Source organism: Prunus avium, chromosome 6 (genome assembly GCF_965620075.1).
Source record: "Prunus avium chromosome 6, drPruAviu1.hap1.1, whole genome shotgun sequence".
Classification (NCBI taxonomy): Eukaryota; Viridiplantae; Streptophyta; class Magnoliopsida; order Rosales; family Rosaceae; genus Prunus; species Prunus avium.
The window spans coordinates 32,764,997-32,792,166 of NC_142289.1; the positions used below are offsets into that span (position 1 = coordinate 32,764,997).

Here is a 27,170-nt window from a genome sequence, read left to right on the forward strand (position 1 = left end):
ATTCTTGTGGGAAGGAAACCAAAATATTGAGTAATATTAAAAAAAAAAAAAAACAACAACAACAACAACAACAAAGTTGAGCAATTCTTAAGCTACTGTCCTTGTCTCTCACATTTTGAGTTTTGGATACTTTCCTTGCAATCTTTTATACTATTTTAGGGTGCTTCTATTTTATAGAGCATCTACTCCAACAAAAAAATAAATATATTTTCATGTATTATAACATCTACAACTATACTTCCTATTTTTTAGTTAAAATTTAACTTAGAAACTAGAAAGCTATGTTTCCTTATCAATACTAACTAATACTAACTGTCTAACACCTACAAGTATATTATATTTTTCTTCATCAATACTTAATAATATTTTAATTGTACAGGGGGGAGTATGTAAGATCCCACATCGACCAACGGAGAAGGGGTGATGTGCCTTATATGAACATGATTGCCTCCATCTAGCACGAGGCCTTTTGGGAGCTCACTGGCTTCGGAGTCATGGGAACTCCGAAGTTAAGCGAGTTGGGGCTAGAACAATCCCAGGATGGGTGATCCACTGGAAAGTTGCTAGTGAGTTCCCATAAACAAAACCGTGATGGTAGAGAAGGGGGCCCAAAGAGGACAATATCGTGTTACGGTGGAGCCGATCCTGGGATGTGATAGAGTATATCTACTTTAACTAACTTGACTAAGCATATATTTATAAGCAACATTGTCTTTTATGTGTGTACTACGAATAAAATATATACTACTACAAAGGGTTAACTGGTGATTTGCCCCATGAACTTTTAACCAGCTTTCGATTCACCCCTATCTTTTATTTATTTATTTATAAAATTAAGGATATGAACTTTTTTTCCGCCAATTTCCCCCCTACCATCTAAATCCTCAACATTTCATCCACTCAGATAAATTATTTTTAAAAATTATTTTTTTGGAAAACCCTTCCCCCCACCTCCCCCTTCTGTATTTTTCATTCCCCGAACCTAGCCCACCCTCCAGGGGCGGATCCACAGAGGAGCAAGGGTGGTCAATTGACCCCTGCAACCCTTGAATCCGCCACATGAGGAAAGAAAATTGACCCCTGCAAGGGCTGGATGGCTGGGCAATTCATGCCCGCCATCTGTTCGAGGAAATGCCTGAAAGGAACGCAGAACCTTCAGCGCAGCAAGCAGCTCTGCGTGCAGCGCGCTCCTTCTATTTTTTTCATCTTTTGCTTCACCTTGAAACGACACCGTTCGTTTAAGTTCTTTTTTCTTTTAAAAACATATTAAAAAAAACAGGGGCAGCAACCTGCTACCCGATAAAACTCCACAATCCAAATACATTAGACAATTCATATGAAATATACTATTCTGTTTCCAATTTTTTTTCTTTTCCCAATCTTGCCTTTTCTCTTATTTTTCAGTTAATTTTTTTCTTTGTTCCTTTCGCTCTTTACTTCTTCTTTTTTTTGGTCTGACTTTTGCTCTTTACTTTGTGTTTTGTTTTTATTTTCCTTTTTTCTTTTTGCTTACACCATATGCGAACTTGGTAATGGCAAGGAGGTCTGATAAGACTGCAATGAAGGAGACCAATTTTTTCAATGCTCATTGTGCTGCTTCGGTAGCAAATGTAGATTGTGTCTACTAGCGAGAAACCAAGAGTGTGCCACATTGACTGCTCAAGTCGCCTCCTTGAAGGATGAAGTTACCGAATTGCATAGGCTCCTCAAACATGCAAACCAACATATAGAAGCACTAAAAAAGAAAAATTGAGACTTTGCTGAACTGGTGGTATTACAAAGTAGTGTATCAATTTGAGATGAAGAGATGCAATTCTCTATGATAATGAACATGAGTATTTTGTATGGTTTTATTTATTAAGTATGATATTATCGTTTCATTTCGATGGGTCTATTTTGTATAATTTTTTTTTACCTTTTACATGTTGACCCCCGGAATGAAAATTCCTGGATCCGCCACTGCCACCCTCCCTCTCCTCTGGGTTTTTCTTCTCTTCCCTTTCCCCCATGACCACCACCCTCCACTCCCAGACCAATCCCCCACCCCACAGATCCCTCCCCTCTTCTATTTTTTTACCCCCGAGCCTAGCCCACCCCCTCTCCCCTTGGGTTTTCTTCTCCTCCCATTCCCCATGTGACCATCACCCTCCACCCTCAGACCAATCCTTCATACCCAAATCAATCCCTCACCCCACAGATCCCTTCCCTTCCTCCCCATTCTTCTTTTTGTTCTCTCTCCCCGAGACCCATCCCTCATCCCTTGCTAGCTAAGACCCAAACCCATTCCATCCCCCAACCCTTGCCTCTAGAACAGACCCAGAAGAGAGGGAGGGGGGGGGGGGTGTGGTGGAGGTTGAGGATTAGTTAGGTTTTTAGAGGAGAGGGAATTTTGAAATATATATATAGGTTTTGGGATGAACTATTGCTGCTGGAGATTGGAATCCGGTAGATAGGGCTGCTGATGGGGTCGTTTTGAAGCCAGGTTAAAAAAAAAAAAAAAATTAACACACATGGACTAAAACGGCGTCGTTTTGGCTAGGCGGTTTTATAAAAAAAGGAAGCTCGCGTCGCGCACGAGTACAAGCTTTTTCTTATTTCCTCTGCTAGGCATTTCGTTGAGCACTTGGTGTGCTCCTTGGGGTCGCCTGACCCCATTTATCCCTCTATGCATCCGCCCTTGGTTGGCTTTGGCTTTTTGTCAATTTTGGGCTCTAGCTTTATGCCAATTGTAAGTGTTATGCCTATTTTGAGTTTATTATTTTAGTGAGTTTTTTCAATTGAATTTGTTTGAACTCATTTTTTTGAGTTTCTCTATGATATAATTGCCATTGACTTTTTATTAATGAAACTTGATTTCGACAAAAAATAAATAAATAAACCTTGTGATTATGGGTTTGGTCATTTTGTTTTGGCAGCCTCTATTTGGACCCAATCTCTACATAAGTTAAGCCAACTTATTATTTTGACCAACTATATTTCAAAATAATGTAAATATATGTAAGTGCACCTAATTACATTCCAAAACTATCATTAGAACCCAATCGAGTTGAGCTACGAAATTTTATAAGTAATTCAACTCACCCACAAATAGGGATTGCAACAGAGCGGATCATGGCCGAATTGCAATTACCCTTTTGTTATCGGGATGATTCCCTTTCGAGTTGGTATAATACTCTGACATGCACCAAGATTCTTCTAAGTTTTGGACACCAATTGGTACAGTAGCAATGGGCTTGTAGCTCAAGTGGTTAATAGGATTTTTATCCATGTACTAGAGGTTCTAGGTTCGATTTCCCCTTGCGTCAATATCAATTGTATGAAAGAGAAAGAAAAAAAAATCTAACAAAGTAAAGGTAGTTTGCCACTCTATGAAATGGTCCTTGATCAATTCGAGTTATTTTGGAATTGGTGATTTAAAATGCATGAATTTAGTTAAATTTATGCCATTCAATTGCTTAAATATTTATGTTTGCATTAGAAAAAAAAAATGAATTTAGAAGGGGCTTGTAGCTCAAATGGCTAATAGCATTTACCCATGCATCCGAGTTTGTAGATTCGATTTCACCATCCTCCATTTCAATTGTATAAATAAATAAACTGAATTTATGATGTTTCATTGAATCTAGTAATGTGAAATAACTCATTGAATCTGCTCCTTTCACATACAATTGTTTATATATATATATATATATATATATATATATATATATATATATGAACGTTCCCATAATAACAAAGAAAAACTAGAACAGAATAATTATAGGCCAAGCCATACTATTGGCATAAGCAACCATGATATTTATTGAGGGGGAATATCAAAGATATGCAGGTCGAAGTCATATTGGCAAGGCAGTAAAAGTTTGTTTATGAAATAAAAAAAAAGTGGATGTTTTTTAAAGTTTAATACGTAACTTGTACCAAAAACTCAAATTCAAGTTCCTTATTTTAAGCCTATTATTATAAAGGGACCTTCATTAATATATCTAAAATAAGGGCTGAAATTATTTAAAAAACCCTACATGGAATGCACTTTAGAAACACACCCAAAATCCAGTTACTACATAAGAAATGAGTGTTGAAGTTTCTATAAATTACATGACTGTCATTGATAAACTTAAAACAAGCCCAACACAAAAAACCAAAAAAAAAAACCCCAAATCAAGCCCAACAAGCCCGAAGTACATTGTTAATACCATATTATAGAAGTACATTGTTAATACCATTTCATACAAAAAACAAAAACAAACAAAAAACCCAAAAAAGCCCAGCAAGACATCTGATATCCTTTGCAGAAACTACCTCCAATTGTCCACAATTTCATCAGAAACAATTGTAAAAGCAAAAGGAAATACCTTTACAAGAAAAAGAAAAAAAAGTACACTGTTAATACTATGTCATAGAACTATCTTCCTAGTAAAAATCACATTATGCATATCATAAACTTCAAGTGCACAACTATAGAGCAAAATATAGAGAATGCTTTGTTACTGAAAATCTATTAATACTATATCATAGAAGTACACTGTTAATACTATGTTATAGAAATCAACTCAGTTGCAGGGTATGAACAGTATAACCACTGTTCATACCACTTACTGGAAGTTAACAACTACATCATTTTATTTGCATAATAGGTACGATAAAAGTGACAACTCCATACCACTCAAAATCAATACTCAACAATGATAAAAATATAGAGAATGACACCATCTCAACAATAGTTGCAGGTCTTGACATTCCAAATGATGAAGCAACCTTGGAAGCTAAAGAGTTGTTGCATTCCTAAAAGGACACAAATTAATGCGCAAACAACCAATTAAAAATACCCGCAAGTGCACGAATCTATCGAAGTAAAGATTATGTAAGTACGGGGTCGATCCCACGAAGAACTTGTCGGCTTCCTATAAGTTCTAGTTTGAGTACGTAAAGAATACTAATTTAACACACCACAAATGCACAAATGCAAATTGGAAACTAAAAATGAGTAAAAAAATGTAAAAGAAATGAAACAACACAAGAAACCAAACAAAAACAGAAACAGCACTTTCTATCACCCTTTTATCACCTATTTATCACATGTGAACAGTACCGTAAACAGTGAAAATAAACAGTGCGACTGGTCGTGAACAGTGATTGGCGACCGATCGTATGAACAGGGCGACCGGTCGTTTTAGTACAGAGTCGAAACTCTGTTTTTCAATTTCGACCTCTGTCCAGTTTTTGACTTATAACTTTCCAACCGTACGTCCAAAATTCACGTTCTCTATACGGTTGGATTCAGCACAGAAAATGCAAGAACACAGCGCGGACCAAAGGTCCAAAACAATTATAGAAACAGATAAAATTTAGTAACAAAGACACATAACGTGTCAAACACGCAACTCACACACACATTGGGGGGGGGGGGGGTTTGATTTGTTTGAAGTGACCTATTTCTATTGCATGAAAGTAAATGGACTTTGAAATTAAATGAGAATGGCAGAGATGAATTATCACAATGTGAAATTAAAATGTAACAAACACTAGGGTTTCGGAATCCACCCTAAACAATTCTACCTATGTTCATGAATACTCAAGTGATGAACTCTAAACGTGTTAATGAAGATGTTCGCAATCAAGACCATGGGTCGTGGCTCAAGACGCATTGATTCTCTCTAATATACGTAAAGTGCATGGTTCGTGCTACAATACTTGTGCCCTCCCCATAACCGAACCTAGGTATGGTTCGTACTTCGATTCAATTACAAGGAGAACCCATTAAGTTCAAAGAGAATATGAACATCACAAGAATCCTAATAGCATGGTGTTTACATTAGGTATTCAAGAAACCAATTCACATGGATGATTCTTACTTCATCCATTTATTGCTTAGGATAACATGAAGATACACATAATCCCAACAATCTCAAGAAGCATGCTTTCAAAGATGGCCAACCAAGGAAAAACACACATCAAGGATAGATTAATTTGGTGAATTGGAATTCATCAACAATATCTAGAAATTCATACACTCAAGCATCAAAACAATAAGGTAATCATGTTTAGGGCTTCAACCTAAGCCCTAGCTATGGAGTTTAGTTGCTCATACTTATTCCAAATACAAACTCAAAACAAAATTAGAAAGAAGTTACAGATTTTGTGAACATGGGAGCTCAAGGTCTTCAATGGTGGAAATCTCTTCCACTCTTTGCTTTGTTGCCTTTGTCTTCCTCCTTGAGCTCCCTAGCTCCAAGCTTCATCTCCAGCTCCAAAATCTCTCCAAAATTGTAGAATGATAGAAATGGATCCCTCTCCCACGTTGAAAAGCCTCTCCAATATCAGATTGCACTTCCTTTTGCTTCCCTCTCTCCTCCTTTCCAGCTTTTACTTTTAGTATTCTAATGCAAAGTCTTCACCCATTGTCTTCTTGTCCCCTTGCAAATGATGAAGCCTTGTCCTCACAAAGATGCCAAATGATTCAGGAAATATCTCATCTACTAAGGTAAATTCTTGTTACCAAGTGTTATGGTAACAAGAATAATCAAGATGACACAATGGAGGTAAAAGCTGGCCAATTCCGGATTTCCAGAGCTGTGGTAACATGCTGGATTGGTTGGATAGGCAATACTTGTCTAATGGAGCTCAAATTTGGATATGTTGTAGTTAACATCCATTGGAACAAGTCTCATGAAGATCATGACCTCATCCGAGTACCAGAGCATGTTGATCCCAGGCCAAGAAGTTGACCTACGAAAATGAACAAAAACAAAGTTTATAACCAATAATGCACTTTTAGCTCATTTTCATTCCAACCAAGGTAAAATCTAAGAAAACACAAAAAGGAAGTAAAAAGCTATAAAATGTCAAGAACTAACTCAAAATAGTGGGTGAATAACATGAAAATGAACCGAACAAGAGTGTGCTAAGGACAAGCTACAAAAGACATTTATGACATATAATCATGAAGAAAAAGCAGGACTTGAAGTAGGGAAGAAGGCAATGAGGCCCCTGGTAAACCAAACACTCCACTTATCACACAAACAGAAGAGACACACTTGCCGGAAGTAGGAAATCCTTATATATTCAAAGTATATCCTGAAATTGGGTCAGAAGACATCATCAAGGAGAGTCCAAAAGAACCTGAGTACCAAAACGAATTCCTTGAGGAAACTCCCAAAGCCAGTGACACTGCAAGTGAAACAATTAACGATGATGAAAATTCAAAACGACCTTTTGGCAATCCATGCATGAATATAGTAACAAGGGAATCACAACAACGTGGTTTGTTTGACATACTTTCTTTGCCAATGTCAAAGAGTTACATATAGTAACAAGGGAATTGCCTCAGAAGCATCAAAATGAAGATAATAAGTTATGTTGATAAGCATTCCCAAATTGTCCATCCCTCCATCTATTTCCAATTCGACATATAAATTGTCTAAATTTCTTCGGCTAAATTAAGCCAGTCTTTAATGAACTTAGAGAGATAAAAGCATTCCCAAAATTGCTCAGTACATATATTCATACATACATGCATATATATATATATATATATATATATATATATATATATATATATATATATGTGTGTGTGTGTGTGTGGATTAAAGGTAGATTTGGTCACGCTCAACCCAAAATTGCTCAGTATATATATTCATACATACATACTGATTGGTGAATTGTTGAATTAAAGGTAGACTTGGCTTAAGTGACTACATTCCCTAAAAAATTCAGCAGCAAAATCAACAATTTGCAACCGAAAATTTACCAACATAACCAGATGATAATGCAAAGTAGGAGAAGCAACATGCAACCAAATAAACAAATTCGTTCAGCTCATAAAAATGGAAATTCGAAAATAAAATTATAAAATTCAAACCACATGCATGCATTAATTCCACTGAGAGCTACAATTCACAAAACCAAAATCAAAATACCAAAAACTAATAAGAACAAAAACATCAGGATAAGGTAGAGAAGCAACAGTACCTGAGCCGATAAAAGAACTGAAATTCTAGTTTGAGATCAAACCACCGATAGCCATTTTGCTCTGTACCTCTTGATTGAAGCTAAAGCTCAAACAATCAATTGTTTCAGCTCAACAAGCTCTCACACCATTTCAGAATTCAGAGTCCAGCAACCGAAGAGCTGAATGCAAGGCAGGGAGTGAAAAGACAACATTTTCACGCTCTCAAAAGCTAAAATTGATCCCAAATAACTATACTATCAGCAAGAGCATGAGGAAAGGATCGAAATCCATACCTGAAACTACGACAATGGTCGCCGGAACCGCCGGAAACAGTGTTGGAAAACTCGAAACCCTCGAAAGTTCCTGGAGCTCGTAATGGCGCAAGGAGGCTGGGCTCAAGTGTGGTTCGCCGGCCTCCTCTGGTCATTTTCCGACCGGTCACACTTCTAGCTATGGCCGGAGCACCAAGATGTGTGTGTGTGTGTGTGTGTGTGTGTGTGTGTGTGAGAGAGAGAGAGAGAGAGAGAGAGAGAGAGAGAGAGAGAGAAGATCACCTTCTCAGCCAAACCACTAGCAAATTCTTCCCTCAAAGCATCTTCTCTCTTTTGTGTTTCCTTATTCGAACGTTCTTGGACAACTGCAGCTTTTGCTACTCTAAAAGCAATGTCATACTTGCGTTTCCACTCCTGAGCTTGTTCCCGAGCAGCAGCCAGCCTTGCTTCACCAGCACTGCATCGGGACTTGAGAATTGCAATTTCAGAACTAGCTTCATCTTCCTCAGCCTTCTGCTTTGATATGACCTGTCACCGCGCGGCTATACCATTAAAATATTCGAATATATTAAAGAGTATAGCCGGGCGGCTATACTTTTAAAATATATTCGAGTATTTTCATGGTAAATATTCGTATATATTTAGAGTATATAGCCGCGCGGCTATACCATTAAAATATTCGAATATATTTTAACAGTATCGCCGCGCGGCTATACCTCCCCCCCTTTAGCGCTACTATATGAGAGGCAATACATAGATACAAACTTTGACATTATGGTAAAGTTCCCTGCAAAACAATGTTCAATAACAGTAAGAAACTCAAAATATAAACTTCAAGGGGTAAAAGACTTATATAGAAAAACTCATTCTGATTCTCAAAAGGAAAAGAGAAAATGGAACCAAAAAATAAACAACCACAGCAAGTAGGTTTTGATGCTATAGGATGCAAAGAAAACAGATAATAAAAAGATTGATAAAAAGTAGACAGTTAAGCACTTACTAGTTGCTGCCATTGATCATACTGCAGCAAGCCACGGTATGGTATCATCACTATCCTTGTAAACGGCTTTCCATCCTTTCTCCACGCCAGTCAAAAGCCCATTCCGATACATAAACACAACCAACTCACAAATCAGATGATCGTTTCTCCACACCAGTCAAAAGCCCATTCTGATACATAAACACAACCAACTCACAAATCAGATGATCGTTTCTCCACACCAGTCAAAAGCCCTGCTGAAGCTACGTTCAGAAAATGAGGATGATTTCAGATACCACGTTGATTGTAAAAATATTCCTTCATTTCTGAATATGAAAGGGTTCAAATAAGGCTAAGAACAATCAAGTCCAGTGGCCCAATATGCTTCAACTGTTTTTTCAGAAAGGCTTAAACCAGATTGGTTCATGAAATGGTTTTGGGAATCTCACATGTAAAATCAACAACCTCAAATCCACAATCATCTGTCATAATAAGAGCACCACATTTTACAACATCAAAATTCCACATCACTATTCAAATTCATGTACCCTTTATACTTTCAAAATCGTAAACTTCCAAACTTTACCTCCTCATCTAAAAACTAAGTATGAGGAAGCATATACTATGTATGATATCAGGCGTTCCTCACCTTCTAAGTTGTGACGGAACGACGGCTTGTGGGCTTTATGTATGATATCATATATTATGTAGGACTTGAAAGGCTTGGGCCATGCATGGCACACAAGCCCAAAGCGCTTAACAAGGCACTCATCTAAGCAAGGCTTAAATGAAGTCAGCCCAATACAAGCCCAAAAGCTCTTCCCCACTAGGAAGGTTAGGTCGAGCTTAAAGAGGAAAGCCCAACATGACTTAACCTTGAACAGCAAGTCTTCGGTGAATCAGTCCAAATCATCAACATCTCCTTATTTATTAGAGCATTTCAACTGGGAGGCCACAGCCCGGGCAAGAGGCCCCACAGGGCCCCAAATGTGTTTCTAGCACCCAAGTCTTGCCAGGGCAAGAGCTGGGCTCCACCAACCTGGGCAAGCCCAAAGGCAACACTTGTCTAGCTTGCTTAGGGGTGTAAGTTGGATTGGAAAATCCGATTCCGACCGATTCCAGTTCGAATATTTCCAAAAAAATTCCGACTCCGATAAATCCGATATCCGAAAATGCCGAATCCGATATTTCCGATAAATGCCGAAAATTCTGCAATTCCGATCCGAAAAAATTCCGAAGCTCTCCGACCCATTCCGATCCGATTTTTCCAATTTTTTCCGGAAAATTCCGAGTTTCTAATTATAATTCCATTATTTGTAGTATATAGGTCTTATTTTCATATCTTATTTGCTATATTTCAATACCATTATAGAAATATTCATATAACAAAAATGCGCTTGTTTGAATGTAACAAAAATGCATATGTGTGCTTGTTATATCCAAATGTACTACATATATGGTAAATGTAGGGAGTGTCATACTATTTCATTTTATATTCTATGTATGTATGTATTTTTTTAAAATTTTAAACTATTTTCATTTAAACTTTTAATTATAAAATTATTTTATACATAAAACAACATAAGTATATTCATTGGAGCTTGACAATTATAGTATTCCAATTGTCTAGAGCAAGACTAACATATTGAATGCAAGTTTAACACTCTTATTCCCCTAGTATTCCAATAGTATAGATTGTTGTGTATATATATATATATAATATTTAAATATAGGGTAGGCTCGGAAGACAAACAATAAAACACATTTTTTAGTTATTTATGAAACATACATTTTTCTTTATTGATTTATTTTAAAATTAGGCCAAATCCAAGTCCAACTTTAATACAAACTCCATGCCCAATTCCAACTCCAAGCCATTTTAAATTGTAATCTTTTATACCCAAGCCCAAACATGCTTTTCTCCCAAGAGTCCAAGACTAACAACGCATGTTTTTTTTTTTTCTTGGTCTATCTCTTCTCTTCTTTTTGTCTTCTCTATGTCTTCTCCCAAAATTGGATGTGGAATAAAGTCGTTGTAGTCTCAGGACCTACTGGAGGAAAAACAGCTTCCATGAAAGCTTTCGCCCTGGCATCTCTCTGTTTCTATCTTCTTTATTCTCTCCTACATATTGATATCCCTCTTTTTGTCTCTCTTTTTGTCTCTCTCCCCCTCCCAACCTGATTATAGTTCGAAATTTCCAGTTGGTTTCAATGGGAGTTTGTGAGTTCAAATTTCTAGTTGGAAAATTGGAGAGAAAATCTTACGAAATGTAAGATAGCCTTATTTTTCAAACTTGGAGAAGAGGAGTTGTAGTTGGGGACTAATGAGGAAAAAAAGAAAGAAATAGAGTGCAGAAATTGGAAAAAGAACTAAGAAAAATATGCAAAAATGAGGAAAAAATCTGCAGAGATGATAAAAAATAAGAGAAGTATAAAATTAGGTTAGTTGATTTTGATCTACCATAATCCATACGTTCTAGCTGCAGAGGTGTTCTTTTCTCTGAAAAGTGGAGCATAATGCCAATCAAAGTATAAACTTGAAAATCAAAGTTTAACATCTTGGGAAGACCCATACCAAGAAGAAATATCATCAAGTGTCAGAGCAAAACGCCTACATTGATATTTGAGAAACAGATGAGAGCAAGAAGAGCTCTCATGCAGCAGACGCAGACCCATTTCTGAGAGTTGTTGGAGTCCCACATCGACTGAAACATAAACTTTGGATAAATATGTCCCCCCTCTATAAATATGTTCACCCTAAACAACATCGAACGAACTTCAAATTCAGCCTAAAATTCTATGCGGGCTAGTGGCTATTTATGAAACTCCTAGTTGGGCTTTCTTAATAGAAGTCTAATTGGGATTTTTAATATTAATTTTTTCAGTTAAGTTTAAAATTTGTATATTATGTTCTGAAGAATTTAGAACTTCGGAATCGGAAAGTTCCGAATTTTTCCAAAATTTTTCGGAATCGGAATCAGAATTGTTTATTGAATTCCGAAAGGTTTTGGATGGAAATTGGAATGGCTGTTTCCGATCCGAACCGGCCAAATTGCAGGCCTAGGCTTCCTACCTGGGCAAGCTGACCTAATGTTGACATCATTGTGACACCAACAAACAAAAAATTGAATAAAAAAAGGAATTAAAAAATAATAATTCAGAGTTCTAGCAAAATCATCCAAGTCGACCAAAACCAATTGCTAGTCCTCAGGAAAAGTATAGATCCGGAATATACCTATACAGAAACTTATGAATATGCAAAAAAAACTAAATAGAAACCAAACCAAGACACCTGCAATTGTGGGGTTCAGATGGAAGAGAGAGGAAGAAGAGATGAGGGAAATGGAGGGGAGAGGGTGAGGGGGAGGAGGGGTAGAGACTAGGCCTGGAAAATGGGCCGGGCCGGGCCAGCCCGGCCCTAAGAAGTGTGAGCCCAAGCCCTATCTTTCACGGGCTTTTTTGGCCCTAGACAACTATCGGGCCGGGCCGGGCCAGCCCACTATGAAATATGCAAAGCCCAGGCCCTACCCACGGGCCAAACTATTTCGGGCTTTCAAGACGGGCCTATATGGCCCTTGTCTATATATATAACATTATTAAGACACAATTCCAATCCGAAAACAATAATAAATCTTCAAATCAATATAATATTTAGAGACTATGAATGCCAAGGCATTTATCAAAAATCTCAACTAAGATTTATGCTAAAATCCAATAATCCAAATGAGGATTTCGGCAATCTAGCAAGAACTTCAAATGGAAGGCCCATATACAAATGACTGACCCTGCCAAGCTATTTATAAAGGAAAAAATAATTGTGTTGATGTGTGAAGTCGATGTGGGACAGAAATAGACACCCACCCCCACTTACTCTTTCTTTTTCTTCCTTCCCAGCCTCCTCCACTTTATCTTTCTTCCTTTCAAGAGCGGGAAGAAGGAGACGAAGGAAGAGAAGAGAGCGATGGAAAAAAATAGAAAAAAGAGAGAGATATGGAAGATGACGCAAAAGAGGGAGAAGAGAAAAAATTGCAAAGACTAACAGAGGAAGAAGGAGGAAAAATAGAAAGAGAGAGGGAGAGAAGAATAAGGAAAAAAGAAATAAAAGAGAGAGGGAGAGATGGAAAGTAACGGAAGGAAGAAGAAGGGAAAAAAATAAAAAATGAAGGTGTTGGGAGGAGAGAGAGATATGAGACAAAGCATGCTCTTAAAAAATGAAGGTGTTGGGGAGATATGAGACAAAGTAACGGGCCTTTTCAAACTATTAATATTATATATAATATAACTATATTAATAAAATAAAATAATTATAATCGGGCCGGGCCGGGCTTTTAAAGGGCTTAAAAATGAAGCCCAAGCCCTACTCATTAGACTTCGGGCCGGGCCAAGCCCGCCCATTACTTCGGGCCGGGTAAGCCCATGCATTAAAAAATAGGGCCGGGTTCGGGCCAGCCCATCGGGCCCGGGCTTTTTTTCCAGGCCTAGTAGAGACCACCTCCCCCCGGTGCAGCGCTGAAGGAAAAGGTGTGGGGGCTAGGGTTTTTCTGGATGAATATTTCCTAATATTATATGGTTAAGGTAAGTGAGTGATTACCATCAAATATATATGAAAACAATTGAGGACTTAAATATATGAAATAATCAAGTAGTCATACCATCAATTTTTTTGAGTTTAAGAGCATCAACAGTGGGCTCTCTAACTAAACCACCTTATTAGACAAATTTTAGGGAGAAATTGAGAGAGAAATGACTCCTGGTGGCTCTCTATAATTTAATGTTGCTTTGTTTTATGCATATTTTAAACTTTTAATTAATGCAAACTATTTTTTTTATTTTGTATAGAGATGAATTAATTATATTGAATTAAAAAATAATTATAGTATTTATGACTCTCTAAACAAGGGAGTATGATTGGAGTTCAAATTTTATAGAGAGCTCCTAAAATAGCTTTTATGTATTTTTAGCTAAATTTTAACTAAAAAAAATAAGGAGCATAATTGTAGATGCTCTAAGCAAAATTGAAATTACAGTTAAGTATGGATGGAAAAATAGAAAAGTAGGTATCAATAATAATGTGATAATTATTATGAAAAAGAAACCAAAGAGTTGTCCAAATAAAGAGATGAAATATAGGTTCAAGAGAAATTATTATAAAAGCAACACAACCATTTATGTTCCGAATGCCTGGAGCTTGGACTTTTGAAGGAGCCCAAATCCCTGAGTTGGCATTGCGATGTGTGATTGTAATGGGTGAGAGATGGAATTTAATATGAAACCAAGCACAGAGCAGGAAAAAGAAAGTATAAGGGGAACATGTATTGCAATTAATTCCCAATACATTGAGAATTCGGGCTGACTCACATGGTTTGGCCAAATGGTGTAAGCTACATTTGCATTATATAATAATATTATTTTATTTAAATTGGAAGGAAAAATAATAGCACAATCCCATTGTCGTGATGAACCCAAATAATTGTGTATTTCATGGGAAGCACATAAGAAACTTATTCCTACTCGTACTTCAGTTGTGGATTATTTATTTATTTACAAAGAGAACAATACTTGTGAACCATCATAGATCAAATGCCAATTAGCTCCAACTATCAAGACTTTCAAAGTGCACACAGTTTTTTGCTCTTTTCATCCTCTTACACATGCATCGCGTGTGTGATCAAATGCAAACTGAATGAAACTATGAATTACTAAAATCGATTATTGTGTTTTCTAGTTTGTATTTGTAACCATAAACAAAGATTACAATTATGTTTAGTTTGTAAATATATTTTCTCTTACATTCCTATCCACTAGAGTTTTTTTTGTTTTTTTGTTTTTTGGTTGCTGTCGAAAAGGATGTTTCATTAAACGAACACAGCAGAGAGAAATACATCCACAGGGCAGCTTAAATTATTCTTGCCAGCCACCAGATTGTTGATGGATTTTCATAATCTGTCAGAGTAAATGTCATCACTTAAAGTCAAATTACATAACCATACACAAAATGATTAAATGAATACGTCTGAAATCACTTTGCAAACTCATCATTTTAGTCTACATTCTTTCAATTCAATTAATGTCATCTTTATCCTCGTATGTGCACATCAATGTTATCCACAATGTCAATTACGTTTAAATTTGTGTCAAAATTAAGGGTAACATCTTCTAAGCTCTTGAGATTATTGTCAAGTCACTCCCACACTCCCCACCACCCATGAAGTGTTTAATGATGGATTAAAATGAGTAGTTTAACAAATACAATGTAATTTCAACCTATCCTAATATCATGAAAATTTAAAAATTGTTTTACCAAGCTAAAGTCATGTTCAAATTCTTGTTAATACAAAGCATATTACATTTACCTGTATCAATAGCTTTTATCCCACACGCTTAGCGAAGAGTTAGTTAATATTTTGAGTCGTAAATTTAGATGTCTTCTGTTCGAAGCGGGATTAATACATAACATTAGTTTACCTAATAGACATAATTTCTCAAGTGGGTAATGAAAGTTTTGAAGGTTTTTCATCTTAATCTTGTAATGTAGTTTTTAAAGGACTTAATTGCATATAATTGGATTCACTCAGTCACACAAATTGCTTTAGAAGATTATTCTTTTTCTTGAAATTTTGCTAGAAAAGAAATCCAATGGTCATAATTTATTTTCCTAACACACCAAAAGGCAGAAATATAAACAAAATAACTATAGAATCTTATTGGGTGGATAAAAACCAAATACATACTTGGCAAACTTCCAATACACCACCTAATTAAATTTAAAAAAGAAAAGAAATATACGTGTACAAGACCGGAAAAATACATAAATCCAATGGGGCCAGATACGTTATTAGAAGAAGAAGCGAGTTCCCAAAAGTCGACAAAACCGGAAAAATAAGAGCAAAAACAAAAGAGCCAACGTTGGCCAGGCCACAAGGGAAAGGTTACATGTCGGTAGTTTTACCAAAATCCAAGGGCATTATTTCGAACTCGTTTATATTTAATTGACAGCGACGCGCAGAGCAGCCAAATAACCCATCCAAACAAGCCCTTCTCTCCATCTCTCTCTTAAAAAGCACCCCCTCTTATTGTGGCTCTCTCTCTCTCTCTCTCTCTCTCTCTGCGTTGCGATCCTCACACCACAATCTCATCCTCTCACAGATTCGTCCTCTTCTTCTCGATCCCCAACTGTAAGTCTCCTCTTCTCTGCTATCTCTTCTCTCTCTTCTCTAGCCCTAATCTGTCCGTCCGATCAATTTCTTTCATCCTCCAGATCCCTAATTAATTTAATCTATTTTGTACGAGACTGAATTTTCAATTTTGATTTCAAATCAGTTTACTCTGTTTAATTACTCGGAGGCTGTTGCCGTCTGATTGACCTCCATTCACATCCTTGCCTTTGGTTCCTTCTGTTGCATGTCAACGATTCCGATTAGGTTTTTAATTACCGGTTTTTACTTTAATTTTGATAATAATTATGTATTTTTTCAATATTTTTGTTGTTATTGATGTTTGATTTTGATCTGCTTTGCCTACGATTTTGATCTGTTTTGTGTCTTGGGAGCTGATTTTGGGTTTTGAATTTGTTAATGTACTACTGGCGCTTGCCGAAATAATTGGGCTTTTAGGGTTTCAGTTTGGGGCTTTTCCAGACTGGTGCAAGCTCAATTTTTTGGTTCGTTTTATTGTGATTGAGATTTTTCTAGGGTTTTGTCATTTTTTGAATTTTACTTTAAATAATTGTTACTTGTTTGTGGCTGTTTCCATAATGTGAATGTCGATAAGTGAATGACTAATATGAATATGCTATCATGATGTTAAAAAAATTGCTATTGAGCTGCATTTGCATATTAAATTAAATAATGTATATTGGCGACTTTGAGCTACCACATTTTCTGTTTTCTGCTTCTTTCTGCCTAGTTTTCAAACTAGGAAAAAGGAAATACAGGAAATTCTGAATTGTTTTTTATGTTTGAGTTCTTCTTTTAGGCTCATGTCATTGTTAGTTTCCTCATAAAATGGCACATATGTTATTTATATTTCTAACATCTCTTTTGTTTTTAATATTTTCAAGCATTTTTTGCTCAGGTTTAAGTCGAGCATTTGGATTTTATTTTGCAATTTTAAAGTTTTTTTCTTCCTCTGTTTCTTATCTGTATTCACTTACCTATTAAGATTAATGCTGTATTGAGTATAATTGCATTAATCTTCTGCATTGTGTTTATTTACTTTTTACACTTTATTTTTGAATTTTTTTAGGGTAATCATGAGTGACCAGGGCGAAAAGACTTGTCCTCTTTGCGCGGAGGAGATGGATTTGACAGATCAGCAATTGAAGCCATGTAAATGCGGTTATGAGGTCTGGGACACTAACTTACCTCTATCTCTCTGTGGGTTGGGGGGAGGTTTGGTGGATAGTTGTTCCTATTTTGTCTACATAGTGCTTTTGATTTGAATTTCGAACTGCATGATTAGTCATTCAACTAGTCACTTCCCATGGACTGTTCGTCGCTACTAAAAGTTTGCAATCCTAATCTATTTGGTTATGTGACATATCCTGTGCACTCTTCAACTTATTTGGGCACTTCTATGAATTTATTTTCTGCCTGGCACATTATTGAAACAGTTCTATGTGGATTTGGTATTGAGTTTGCAAGTTACGAAGAATAGTGGCAAAACCTATGGGTAGTATAAGATAATTTTTCATCATTGCAAAGCAAAGCATAGAACTGAGTCTCTTTATAGTCAACCGTCAATACCAATGAAAAAAGGTATTAACATTTGACTCTACTAGATTCAGTCCAGGTTGGTTCAGTACTGGTTTTGTTCCACATATTGTCTTATGCTTCTCTAGAATATTTTTTTTGGAACGTCAGTTGTTCCTCCTTTTCAAACTTGGAAAGTGTCTTTATTTATTTATTTAATGGCTTTAATTGAGAAAGCTTCAGTGGTGTGAGTGTTTCTAGGAACCCAATATTCCTGTGTATAGCTGACATCCTGATTCACTGATGGAAAACTGCCTTTGCCCACTGTTGGAGAAATACGAAAAGTTTTCCTCACCACAATTAATCTCTTACAATTGTTTGGTAGGATGGATGGACAGGATAAAATCATAAGGGAAGGATAAAGTGATTGGCAGACAAAGTGTACCCTCACTTGTTTAGAGGCAAGGGACAAAAAAAAAACAATTGCTGTGTATAAACCGTTGAGTAGTTGGATTGAGGACAGAGTAAAAGTATCAAAAGTTTCTCTTTGCCTCCCTCCTATGATCCTTTCAAAGTTGGACAGATTTAGTTTGTTTGGTCCAGAGGGTTCCTTTCCCCTTGCTTTAGTAGTTGGGTCGAGGAGAGAGAGTACAATTATCAAAGGTGTCTCTTGTCTCCCTCCTTTGTTCCTTTCAAAGTTGGACAGATTTGGTTTGTTGGGCCCAGAGGGCTCCTTTACCTTTCATTCTCCTTCCTACCAAATGAAGGATAAACTCTCGTTTCCTGCACTCCTATCTGGGCCTCTTTACAGAACTTAGCGTTAGACATGATAGTAGAGTTTTCTTTTGGGATATTAGAGTGCAGGGTATTGAACTGTGTGTGAGTGTGTGGTGGCTTTGTTCAGAATCAATATGTATGCCCCTGCCAGGCAGTCAAATATTTGGGATAATTCGGTTTTGCTTTTTGTTAATTGTGAATCTTTGTATTTATGTTTGTGTACCTTGAAAGTTATAACTTTTGCGTGGGCTTTATTCTAATTTCTGCTGAATTCTGAAATTCTCTACTTGATCACAGATATGTGTTTGGTGTTGGCACCACATAATGGACATGGCTGAGAAGGATGAGACAGAGGGGCGGTGTCCTGCATGCCGCACTCCTTATGATAAGGAAAAGATTGTAGGGACGGCTGGAAAGTGCGAGAGGTTGTTTTTCTGTGGACCATAATTTTTTTGCATCCAATAGATGGCCACATCAATTTTTAATTAGATAAGTAGCAACTGTCGTTGTAATTGCTTGGACCTTTTTCTTTTACTTTTGCCCCACAGATTGGTGGCTGAAATCAATACCGAGAAAAAGATGAAGTCTCAGAAGGCAAAGGTTAAATCAACTGAAGGACGGAAGCAGCTCAGCAGTGTGCGAGTGATTCAAAGGAACCTTGTTTACATAGTTGGGTTGCCTCTTAATCTGGCAGATGAAGATGTAGTCTCTCTCTCTCTCTCTCTCTCTCTCTCTCTCTCTCTCTCTCTCTCTCTCTCTTTGTGTCTGGCGTCTTTCTGTTTTGGCTTGTAGAGGCTCACTAATTTAATGCATCTCTTATGCAGCTTCTGCAGCGCAGAGAATATTTTGGTCAGTACGGGAAGGTTTTAAAAGTTTCTATGTCCCGAACTGCAGCTGGCATCATTCAGCAATTTCCAAACAATACATGTAGTGTGTAAGTAAACCTGTTGATAGAGAATTGGTTTGGTATTTTTTTTTCATTTCCATATGTTCTTTGGAGAGATGTTTTTATACAGCTGAATCCCACTGTTTTTATAATTAGCTCAAAAGTTCGTATGCAGTATATGTTAATTTTCTTGTTTACAGCCATGTGATAGTGATTGTTGCTTGTTAGTTTTCTTATTGATATTTTACGCATTCACCCTTCATTTGATTTGATCGCAATGTTCAATTTTGGTAGTCTAATATTAAGACTCCAGCATAGCATAGCATTAAGCTTGTTGCGATCTTCTGATTGCCATTGTGTGCTTAGTGTTGGTTTCATAATGTTTCCTTGTGCTCAGATATATTACTTACTCGAAGGAAGAGGAAGCGGTTCGTTGTATTCAAAATGTACATGGGTTCCTCTTGGATGGTAGATCGCTGAGGTACATGCATGTTTATATTTGTTCTCTCATTAATGAATTGCATGATTTTACAGTGTAGAGTCGTTGGTATAATAATCCGTTACATGTATGTTTCAGGGCATGCTTCGGGACCACAAAGTATTGTCATGCATGGCTGAGAAATGTGGTATGAATCATTACTTGGTCTATCTGGGTTATAAAATTTCTCTATTGTAGTTGTATTAAATTTTAAAGAATCTATTTGAGGACTGACTTTTGTTCTTTCCAGCCTTGCACCAATCCTGATTGTTTGTATCTGCATGAGGTTGGGTCTCAGGAGGACAGTTTCACTAAAGATGAAATAATTTCTGCATACACTAGGTATTTAGTTCGCCAACCTGGCCATTCTTTTTCAAATGACCCGTGTACTGCATTATTGCTGCCCTTGTTGATTGTAATAAATCTATCAGGAGGTTTTGGAAGAGGTATTTATTATGGCTTCATTCGCCAAAACCTAGGCTAGAAATATGTTACCAATGAGATGAGCCTTGGGTGTTCAACGATCTTTCTTTTTCCTCAAGAAACATTTTTTTCCTACAAAAATACAGTTGGTGAGGCACAATGTGTATGAACCAAACCTATAGCACTTCCAATGAGCCTGGAATTGTAGCCCAAGCTCTTCAATGTGCATAATGGCCTTTCTTCAGCCTGATGCTTATCATGTTGTCTAGAGTAATGGTAAGCATTCTCTGTGTTGGGATTATTTGGAAGGATATAGTTGGCCTTAGGCCTGATAAATCCATCCCAAAGATGGTCGTGAACATTAATGATAGATGGTTGTGGAGATGAAGGTTAAAGAAATTTATCATACATTAAATGCTTTAATATAGTTCAATTTTTTCATATGTTGTCATTTAAATAGGCTTTTTCTTGCGCTGTCTACATGTTTTATAAACTTTGGGTGGTGTTTTCGTTGGATGATTAATTAATTTGGATAATGGTTTCCTGAAGGAGTAGGGTACAACAAATTACCGGTACTGCAAACAGTATGCAACGGCGTTCAGGGAGTGTTTTGCCTCCACCACTAGATGATTATTGTAACAGCAGTTCTACTTCTGCTGGAGGACCAATTATTAAAAATGGTTCAAGTGTAAGTGTCATATCTCACTGGGTAGTTATGGAATTGCAATGATAAGCTGTTTGCTATCATTTCTGGTTGCTTATTGTTTATTTTGAGCGTTCGTATTTTCCTTTGAACATCTTTTTCATACTGGATAGTTTAGAAATATTCGACAAGAATTCTGGAAACCTATATTAAAGTTTAGTTAAAGTTATAGATAGTTGTTAATATGAAGTTGTCGGGTTGTGATCTTTTTACAGGTAGTTATGGAATCGCAAGGATAAGCTGGTTGCTATAATTTCTGTTTGCTTATTGTTTATTTTGAGCGTTCGTGTTTTCCTTTTAACATCTTTTTCATACTGGATAGTTTAGAAATATTCGACAAGAATTCTGGAAACCTATATTAAAGTGAAGTTAAAGTTACAGATAGTTGGTAATATGAAGTTTAGGTTGTGTGGTTGTTTGATATTAGCCGGTTATAAGTTGCAGTTTTGAGTCATCTTATTGTTTTGATTTTGTTTTTAACCTGGCAGAATACTGGAAGCCTTCTTAGAGGTTCTCCTCCAAATGGAAGCTCTGGTAGATCTATTGCTCTTCCAGCTGCAGCCTCATGGTATCGGGTTATTTATTATTTTTTCCTTTACATTGTTTTATGATTGTAATCAATCCTAAAAGTACTGAGTGCACATTGCAGGGGAACACGTGGTTCAAATTGCCAACCACCAGCTACAAATATAATAAATTCGAATGGACATACTAAACAGAAACCTGATGTCAATTGCACATTGCCATTTTCTTCAGCAGCGGTTGCTACTGCTCAGGCTTCTATACTGCATAGTGATGCAGGAAAGAGGTCAGCATCAAATGATGAAAGTCAGACTATGCATGCTAAAGGTAAACCAGAATCATTGAAGATTGTGAGACAGAATAGTGGCGTGGATTGTCAGAATGACCTGTCTGACGAACCTGCTGCACCCGATGAATCTCCTGCTTCTGTGAATGGGAGCAGCCCTTTATCTTCCCCCCCAACAACCAAGGATAATGATAGAGGCAGCAGCATGCAGCCAAACATCAGCAATGCCACCAACCATAGTCATCTATCTTACAGTTCCCGTCATGAAAAAGAAAACATTGTTTCCACTGAAGAAGTGGTCCAAAGCATATGCTCTGATATGCCTTTGATGGGCATTGATAGAAATTCCATGGTAGAACATTCTGGTGTAGTCAGATCTAATAGTTCACTTTCTGATAATTCTGTGATTAAATCGCCTCGGAACCAAGGGTTACAGCAATATTGTGCTGAGCAGTCTAGAGAACCTCCAATAACTGCTGTGACAGCTGTTAATGCAGTGTGTGTTACAAGGGAACAATCCAACTGGATATCAGAGTCACAAGCACAACTAGTGCCAAGTGCATCTTCTGAGGTGGAAGAGGATGTACTATCTTTCGACAATCAGAGACTCAAGGATCCAGAAGTGAGTCGTTCAACATATTTGCCTAGTTTGGCAAATGCGGTCCATGTTTCAAATCATTCTAGGTCTCCATTGCTGCATAATGAAGCTTATGGTGCAGTTTATTCAAATGCCGATCGTCTATTTGTTGATAACAAAATGAGGGACAGTTCACTTCTATCTTCGTCCAGTGTTTCAGTAACATCTAATGGTTACCCTGAGAACTTGGTAAGCAGATCTTCTGGTTCAGAGAGGCTGTTGGAGCATTCCTTTCTGCTTCCAAATGAAGGCCCAGGGAAGCATAGTGGAAGATTCCTGGATGATGCAGCTAATGCGGATTTCAGTGCTGCTGTTGACAAGGGAGAGAGTAGCATAATCTCAAATATATTATCAATGGACTTTGACACTTGGGATGACTCAATAGCGTCACCACAGCATTTTTCAAAATTATTGGGTGAAACTGATAGACAGCCTGGAGCTCGCAAAATGTCAAGTCCTTGGAAAGTACAAAATAACAATCAGTCCAGATTCTCTTTTGCAAGACAGGAGGATTCTAAAAATCAAGCATTCGATGTACAGTCATCTCTGAATGTCGTTGGGCAGTTTTCTAATAACCAATCATTCCACCATGGTTTTTCTGAAAATAGAGATTTAGGTTTGGAGAATCTTGGAATTGGAAACGGTTTTTCATCTAGCTCTTATGAAGAACCTGAAAATCATGGCAGCAATCATTTAGCTTTTTCTTCTAACAAGCTTTCTGGTGAGTACTGACTGGCATTATGTTACTGTTTCTTCTGCTGGTTACCTATTGGGGTTTGTTATATTTGCTGCCTTCCATTGGTCTTAATAGGAATTTGTTTATGTTCTTTCTTGATGTTTAGCGGCATGCATTTTTTTCTGTGCCCCACATTTTGTTGCACGCACTCAAGATTTTTTTTAAATGATTCCTTGCATGATCTGCGCTCTCATGTCACTTAATCATGCTCGTGAGACCTTTCCTTTTTATTTTTGTTTCTGGAAGTTTGAATTATCTAATAGGTTCATGACCGTAATTAATTTTCAATTCTGTGCTTAAAGTTCTTGTTTATTATGATCAATGATTATTATTAGTAACAGTTTTTTAATGGGTTTTCACTTTATTTTCTTTGCTGGCCCGGGGGTTGGTTTTCATGCTTTGTTTTGTTTCTAACCATTATTAAAATCTTTCAGCGGTTTCAAGGGCTCAAATTTCTGCTCCTCCTGGATTCTCTGTGCCAAGCAGGGCACCACCACCAGGCTTTACTTCTCATGAGAGAGTGGATCAGGAGTTTGACTCTCTGGCTGGTTGGTTATATACAATACCTTTTAATTTGACCTTTTCTAATGCATCTGATGCTTAAGTGCTAATTTCATTACCTGTTTCTCAGGGAATCATTTGTATGATACTTCCTCTTTGTTGAGAAATGCATATCAATCTCAGGCAACTGGTAATATTGGTAGCTCTGGGGATATTGAGTTTATGGATCCTGCTATATTGGCGGTTGGTAAAGGGCGACTGCAAGGTGGGCTTAACAACCCCGGCCTTGAAATGAGATCAAACTTCCCCTCACAGTTAAGTGCCTATGAAAATGATGCAAGGCTTCAACTGTTGATGCAAAGATCCCTCACCCCACAACAAAACCTTAGATTTCCTGATTTCGGCGATGGTTTTTCTCATGTCAATGATTCTTATGGAATTTCTTCGATGCTTTTGGATCAATCCCAGACTAGCAGCAATCTATCCCCTTTTTCACAATTGTCCCTCCAACAACAGTCTAGAAACCGGGTCATGTCAAATGGACATTGGGATGGGTGGAATGAGGCTCAGGGTGGAAGCACTCTGGGTATGGCAGAGCTCTTGAGAAATGAGAGACTAGGGTTCAACAAGTATTATTCTGGTTATGAAGATTCAAAGTTTCGGATGCCCAGTTCTGGTGATCTGTATAACAGAACATTTGGGATGTAATATTGCAAAATGATAGCTTTGCATGGTTGGGGAATGTTCAAAAGGAATCGAGGGCTGTGTGGTTGTGTGACCTTGTACTCAAGGATGGGACTGACTCATAACTGGTCTTTGCCTCGGCAGCCTTATGTAGGGTCAAACTCCCGTAACTTTTGGGGTCTGGAATCCTGCAGGTAAGGATGAATTACTTGTTTAGGTTTTTGTATGTGTACATATTTTAATTTTTCTAGTTTGTTAGCATGGCCATATAGAGGAGAAGCATGGATCTATTAGTGCTTGCAGGGCTATTGTTGCATCATGTAGTGCATCTGCTTTCTCCTCTTTTTGTTTTCACTTCCAACTAAATGCTGCTTTTCTTCTTCCCCATCCTCTTCTCTCCCTCTTAAAGGCACATAATTTTTATATTCCTTTGATTTAGACATTATGGTTAGCATGTTGTGCATTGAACAAACCTCTGTGTCCTGCGAGCCTTTGGTTCTGTTTCTACCAGTGCCAATATGCCAATTCACTTAAAAGTAGGATAGTAAGAATGCCTGCCTCTTGGGTCCCCACACCTTTTTCCCCTTTGCTAGATTTAAGTTGGAGTGAATTAGTGGTATGTGCATTTTCTTGTATTTAGTTGGGCTTCTACTTTGTATGCATTTGCAGGTGGGGGTGATAAATGCTTGATGTGAAGCTTGTATTGCGGGTTGCTGTATATGGTCAATTCGGACCGGCTGATCATCCAGATGATGAGTATTCAACTCCCTGCTGTACGGATATTTGATTGTTGCTCTCACAACTAAATTGATGAAATCTGACCCTTTTGGGGAGTTTTATACCGCGCTAACTGTTTAACATGACAAAATGGATATTAATGAATTTACACCTTTTTTTTCCTTCTAAGTTTCTATTTGTATTGTGTTTTCAAAGTTCAAAACAGAGAAGTGATTGGAATTAAAAAGTATTTCGTGCAATTATATTCTGAGTGTGGGGTGTGTGGTGTAACAAGGTGGGATGGTAATGTTTTGTATTTTCTAAAAAGAGGAGAGGAAGAAAAAGCTAGAAGCTATTATTTTGAAGAGAATTGTTCATCTATCAGTGCCTGCTATTGTTTTTGTGTAAAGGAGGGCATGATGTGGGTTTTGATCTGTAGAAGCTGCTGTGGTACGAGGGATTTGTTATTTATTTTCGTGCCTTTTGGATTATGTTGGATCATTATTGTAGAAATAAAATAAATAAATAGATATCTGCTTGATGTTAAAATGAAGCTGTTAGTTGCTTGGATGCTGTCATATTTTCCAAGCATATAATTGGAGACTTTTCGTATGTGGGCAGCGTAGTAGACAATTCGTATATAATATTGATTCGGTATTCTCCCGTTTCTATTTGGCTTCAACTTCCGATCTATTTACAATTGAGCTCTAAAACAGTGCTATATCTGGTATAAGAAAGGTTTTTTTTCCCTTAAAAGAGGTCACAACACAAGTAGTCTCCCTCTACAAACAAGTCTATATTATTGTGAAGCATTTGTAAGGTTAAGATTGTAAAGAAAGCATTGGGGTTGGCTGTGGGCCCCTTTTGGACCGTCGCATCGTGTCATATTTCAACATCCCAGCTGGCTCTTTGCTACTCTTTTAGCTCAACTACTGTCCACTTGAATCTCTCTCCCGCTAATTGATCGCTTCCTGTATCCCATGAATCTGCAATATCATAAGCATGGTTGTTTCCAAGGAGGTAGAATGAGGGGTTCCTTAATAGTCGTTTGATCCAGAGTTATTATTGGACTGTTGGATTGGATCCTTTCATTGTAACTCCTCACAATAACCCCTTATTATAGAAGCTCCCGTTTTGTTTTAGCAATTGTGGTTTGTTTTAGCAATTGTGGGGAGTCAAAGTGTCTGAAAACAGCTCACAGTTACATAATCCCCTTCCATCCCATATTATATGGTGCCAATGTTGGCTGTGTGGTTGGTTATTTCCTTTAGCTGGCATTGGTGAAGCCTTTCATTTTCCTGGGTAACTTCAATAATTTCCAGCGTCAGCTTCGAGGCACTGCGACTGCAATGGTTGCAATGACAATGGGCACTGCTTTCCACGTGAAACGGCTCTAATCGGTCTTGTTGGCAGGGTTACAGGATGATATAAAACTAAGGGAGGCTTGACAATGTGATGTGTACTGGGTGGTAGATTGTTGTACAAGCATCAAAATGTTAGCAAGGGAGTAAAAGATAGTTTGATGTTTATGTTTGCTAATTAAGATCAAGCAAATACACATGAATTATTGTTACACAATATCTTCTTCTTCTTTTTTTCTTTTTTTTTCTCTCCTCTGCAACCACTCGTCAATTTATACAAAGAATGTCGAAGATTTAGAAGTAAATGTACTTGTCCTGTTTTTATTTGGATGCTTGTCTTGTTTTTATTTAGATATTAATGGTAACATTTTATGACATTATTTTTGAGTTTCATCACAAGGGTGGGCTGTGTAGGAGGGAGGAGAGGATGAGATTGGGGAGGGGTTAGGAGGGGGAAGGAGAGATGTTTTTTTTTTCTTCCTTTTACTTCATTTGTCATTGTTGAGGCCCAAAAAATCCAAGACTTGGCCCAAATATATTTCTAGCCCAGTACGACGCCTAATTTGGGAA

At 37.3% G+C, this 27,170-nt stretch overlaps 1 protein-coding gene across 2 annotated transcripts; it reads left to right on the forward strand.

Moving 5' to 3' along the window:
- The first annotated feature begins 16,209 nt into the window (after positions 1-16,209).
- LOC110752737 (uncharacterized) lies at positions 16,210-25,609 on the forward strand. 2 transcript variants are annotated; one of them, XM_021953456.2, is made up of 14 exons: positions 16,210-16,374; positions 17,444-17,543; positions 18,964-19,091; positions 19,215-19,368; positions 19,491-19,600; positions 19,950-20,033; positions 20,130-20,178; positions 20,281-20,372; positions 21,003-21,141; positions 21,645-21,724; positions 21,806-23,322; positions 23,772-23,885; positions 23,969-24,716; positions 25,192-25,609. In XM_021953456.2, exons 2-13 carry the CDS (start codon positions 17,451-17,453, stop codon positions 24,544-24,546), a joined length of 3,138 nt encoding a protein of 1,045 aa, XP_021809148.1. In that variant the 5' UTR covers positions 16,210-16,374; positions 17,444-17,450; the 3' UTR covers positions 24,547-24,716; positions 25,192-25,609. The 2 variants fall into 2 exon arrangements, with proteins under 2 accessions (XP_021809148.1, XP_021809149.1); XM_021953457.2 differs by having other exon boundaries at positions 21,009-21,141.
- Positions 25,610-27,170: the final 1,561 nt, after the last annotated feature.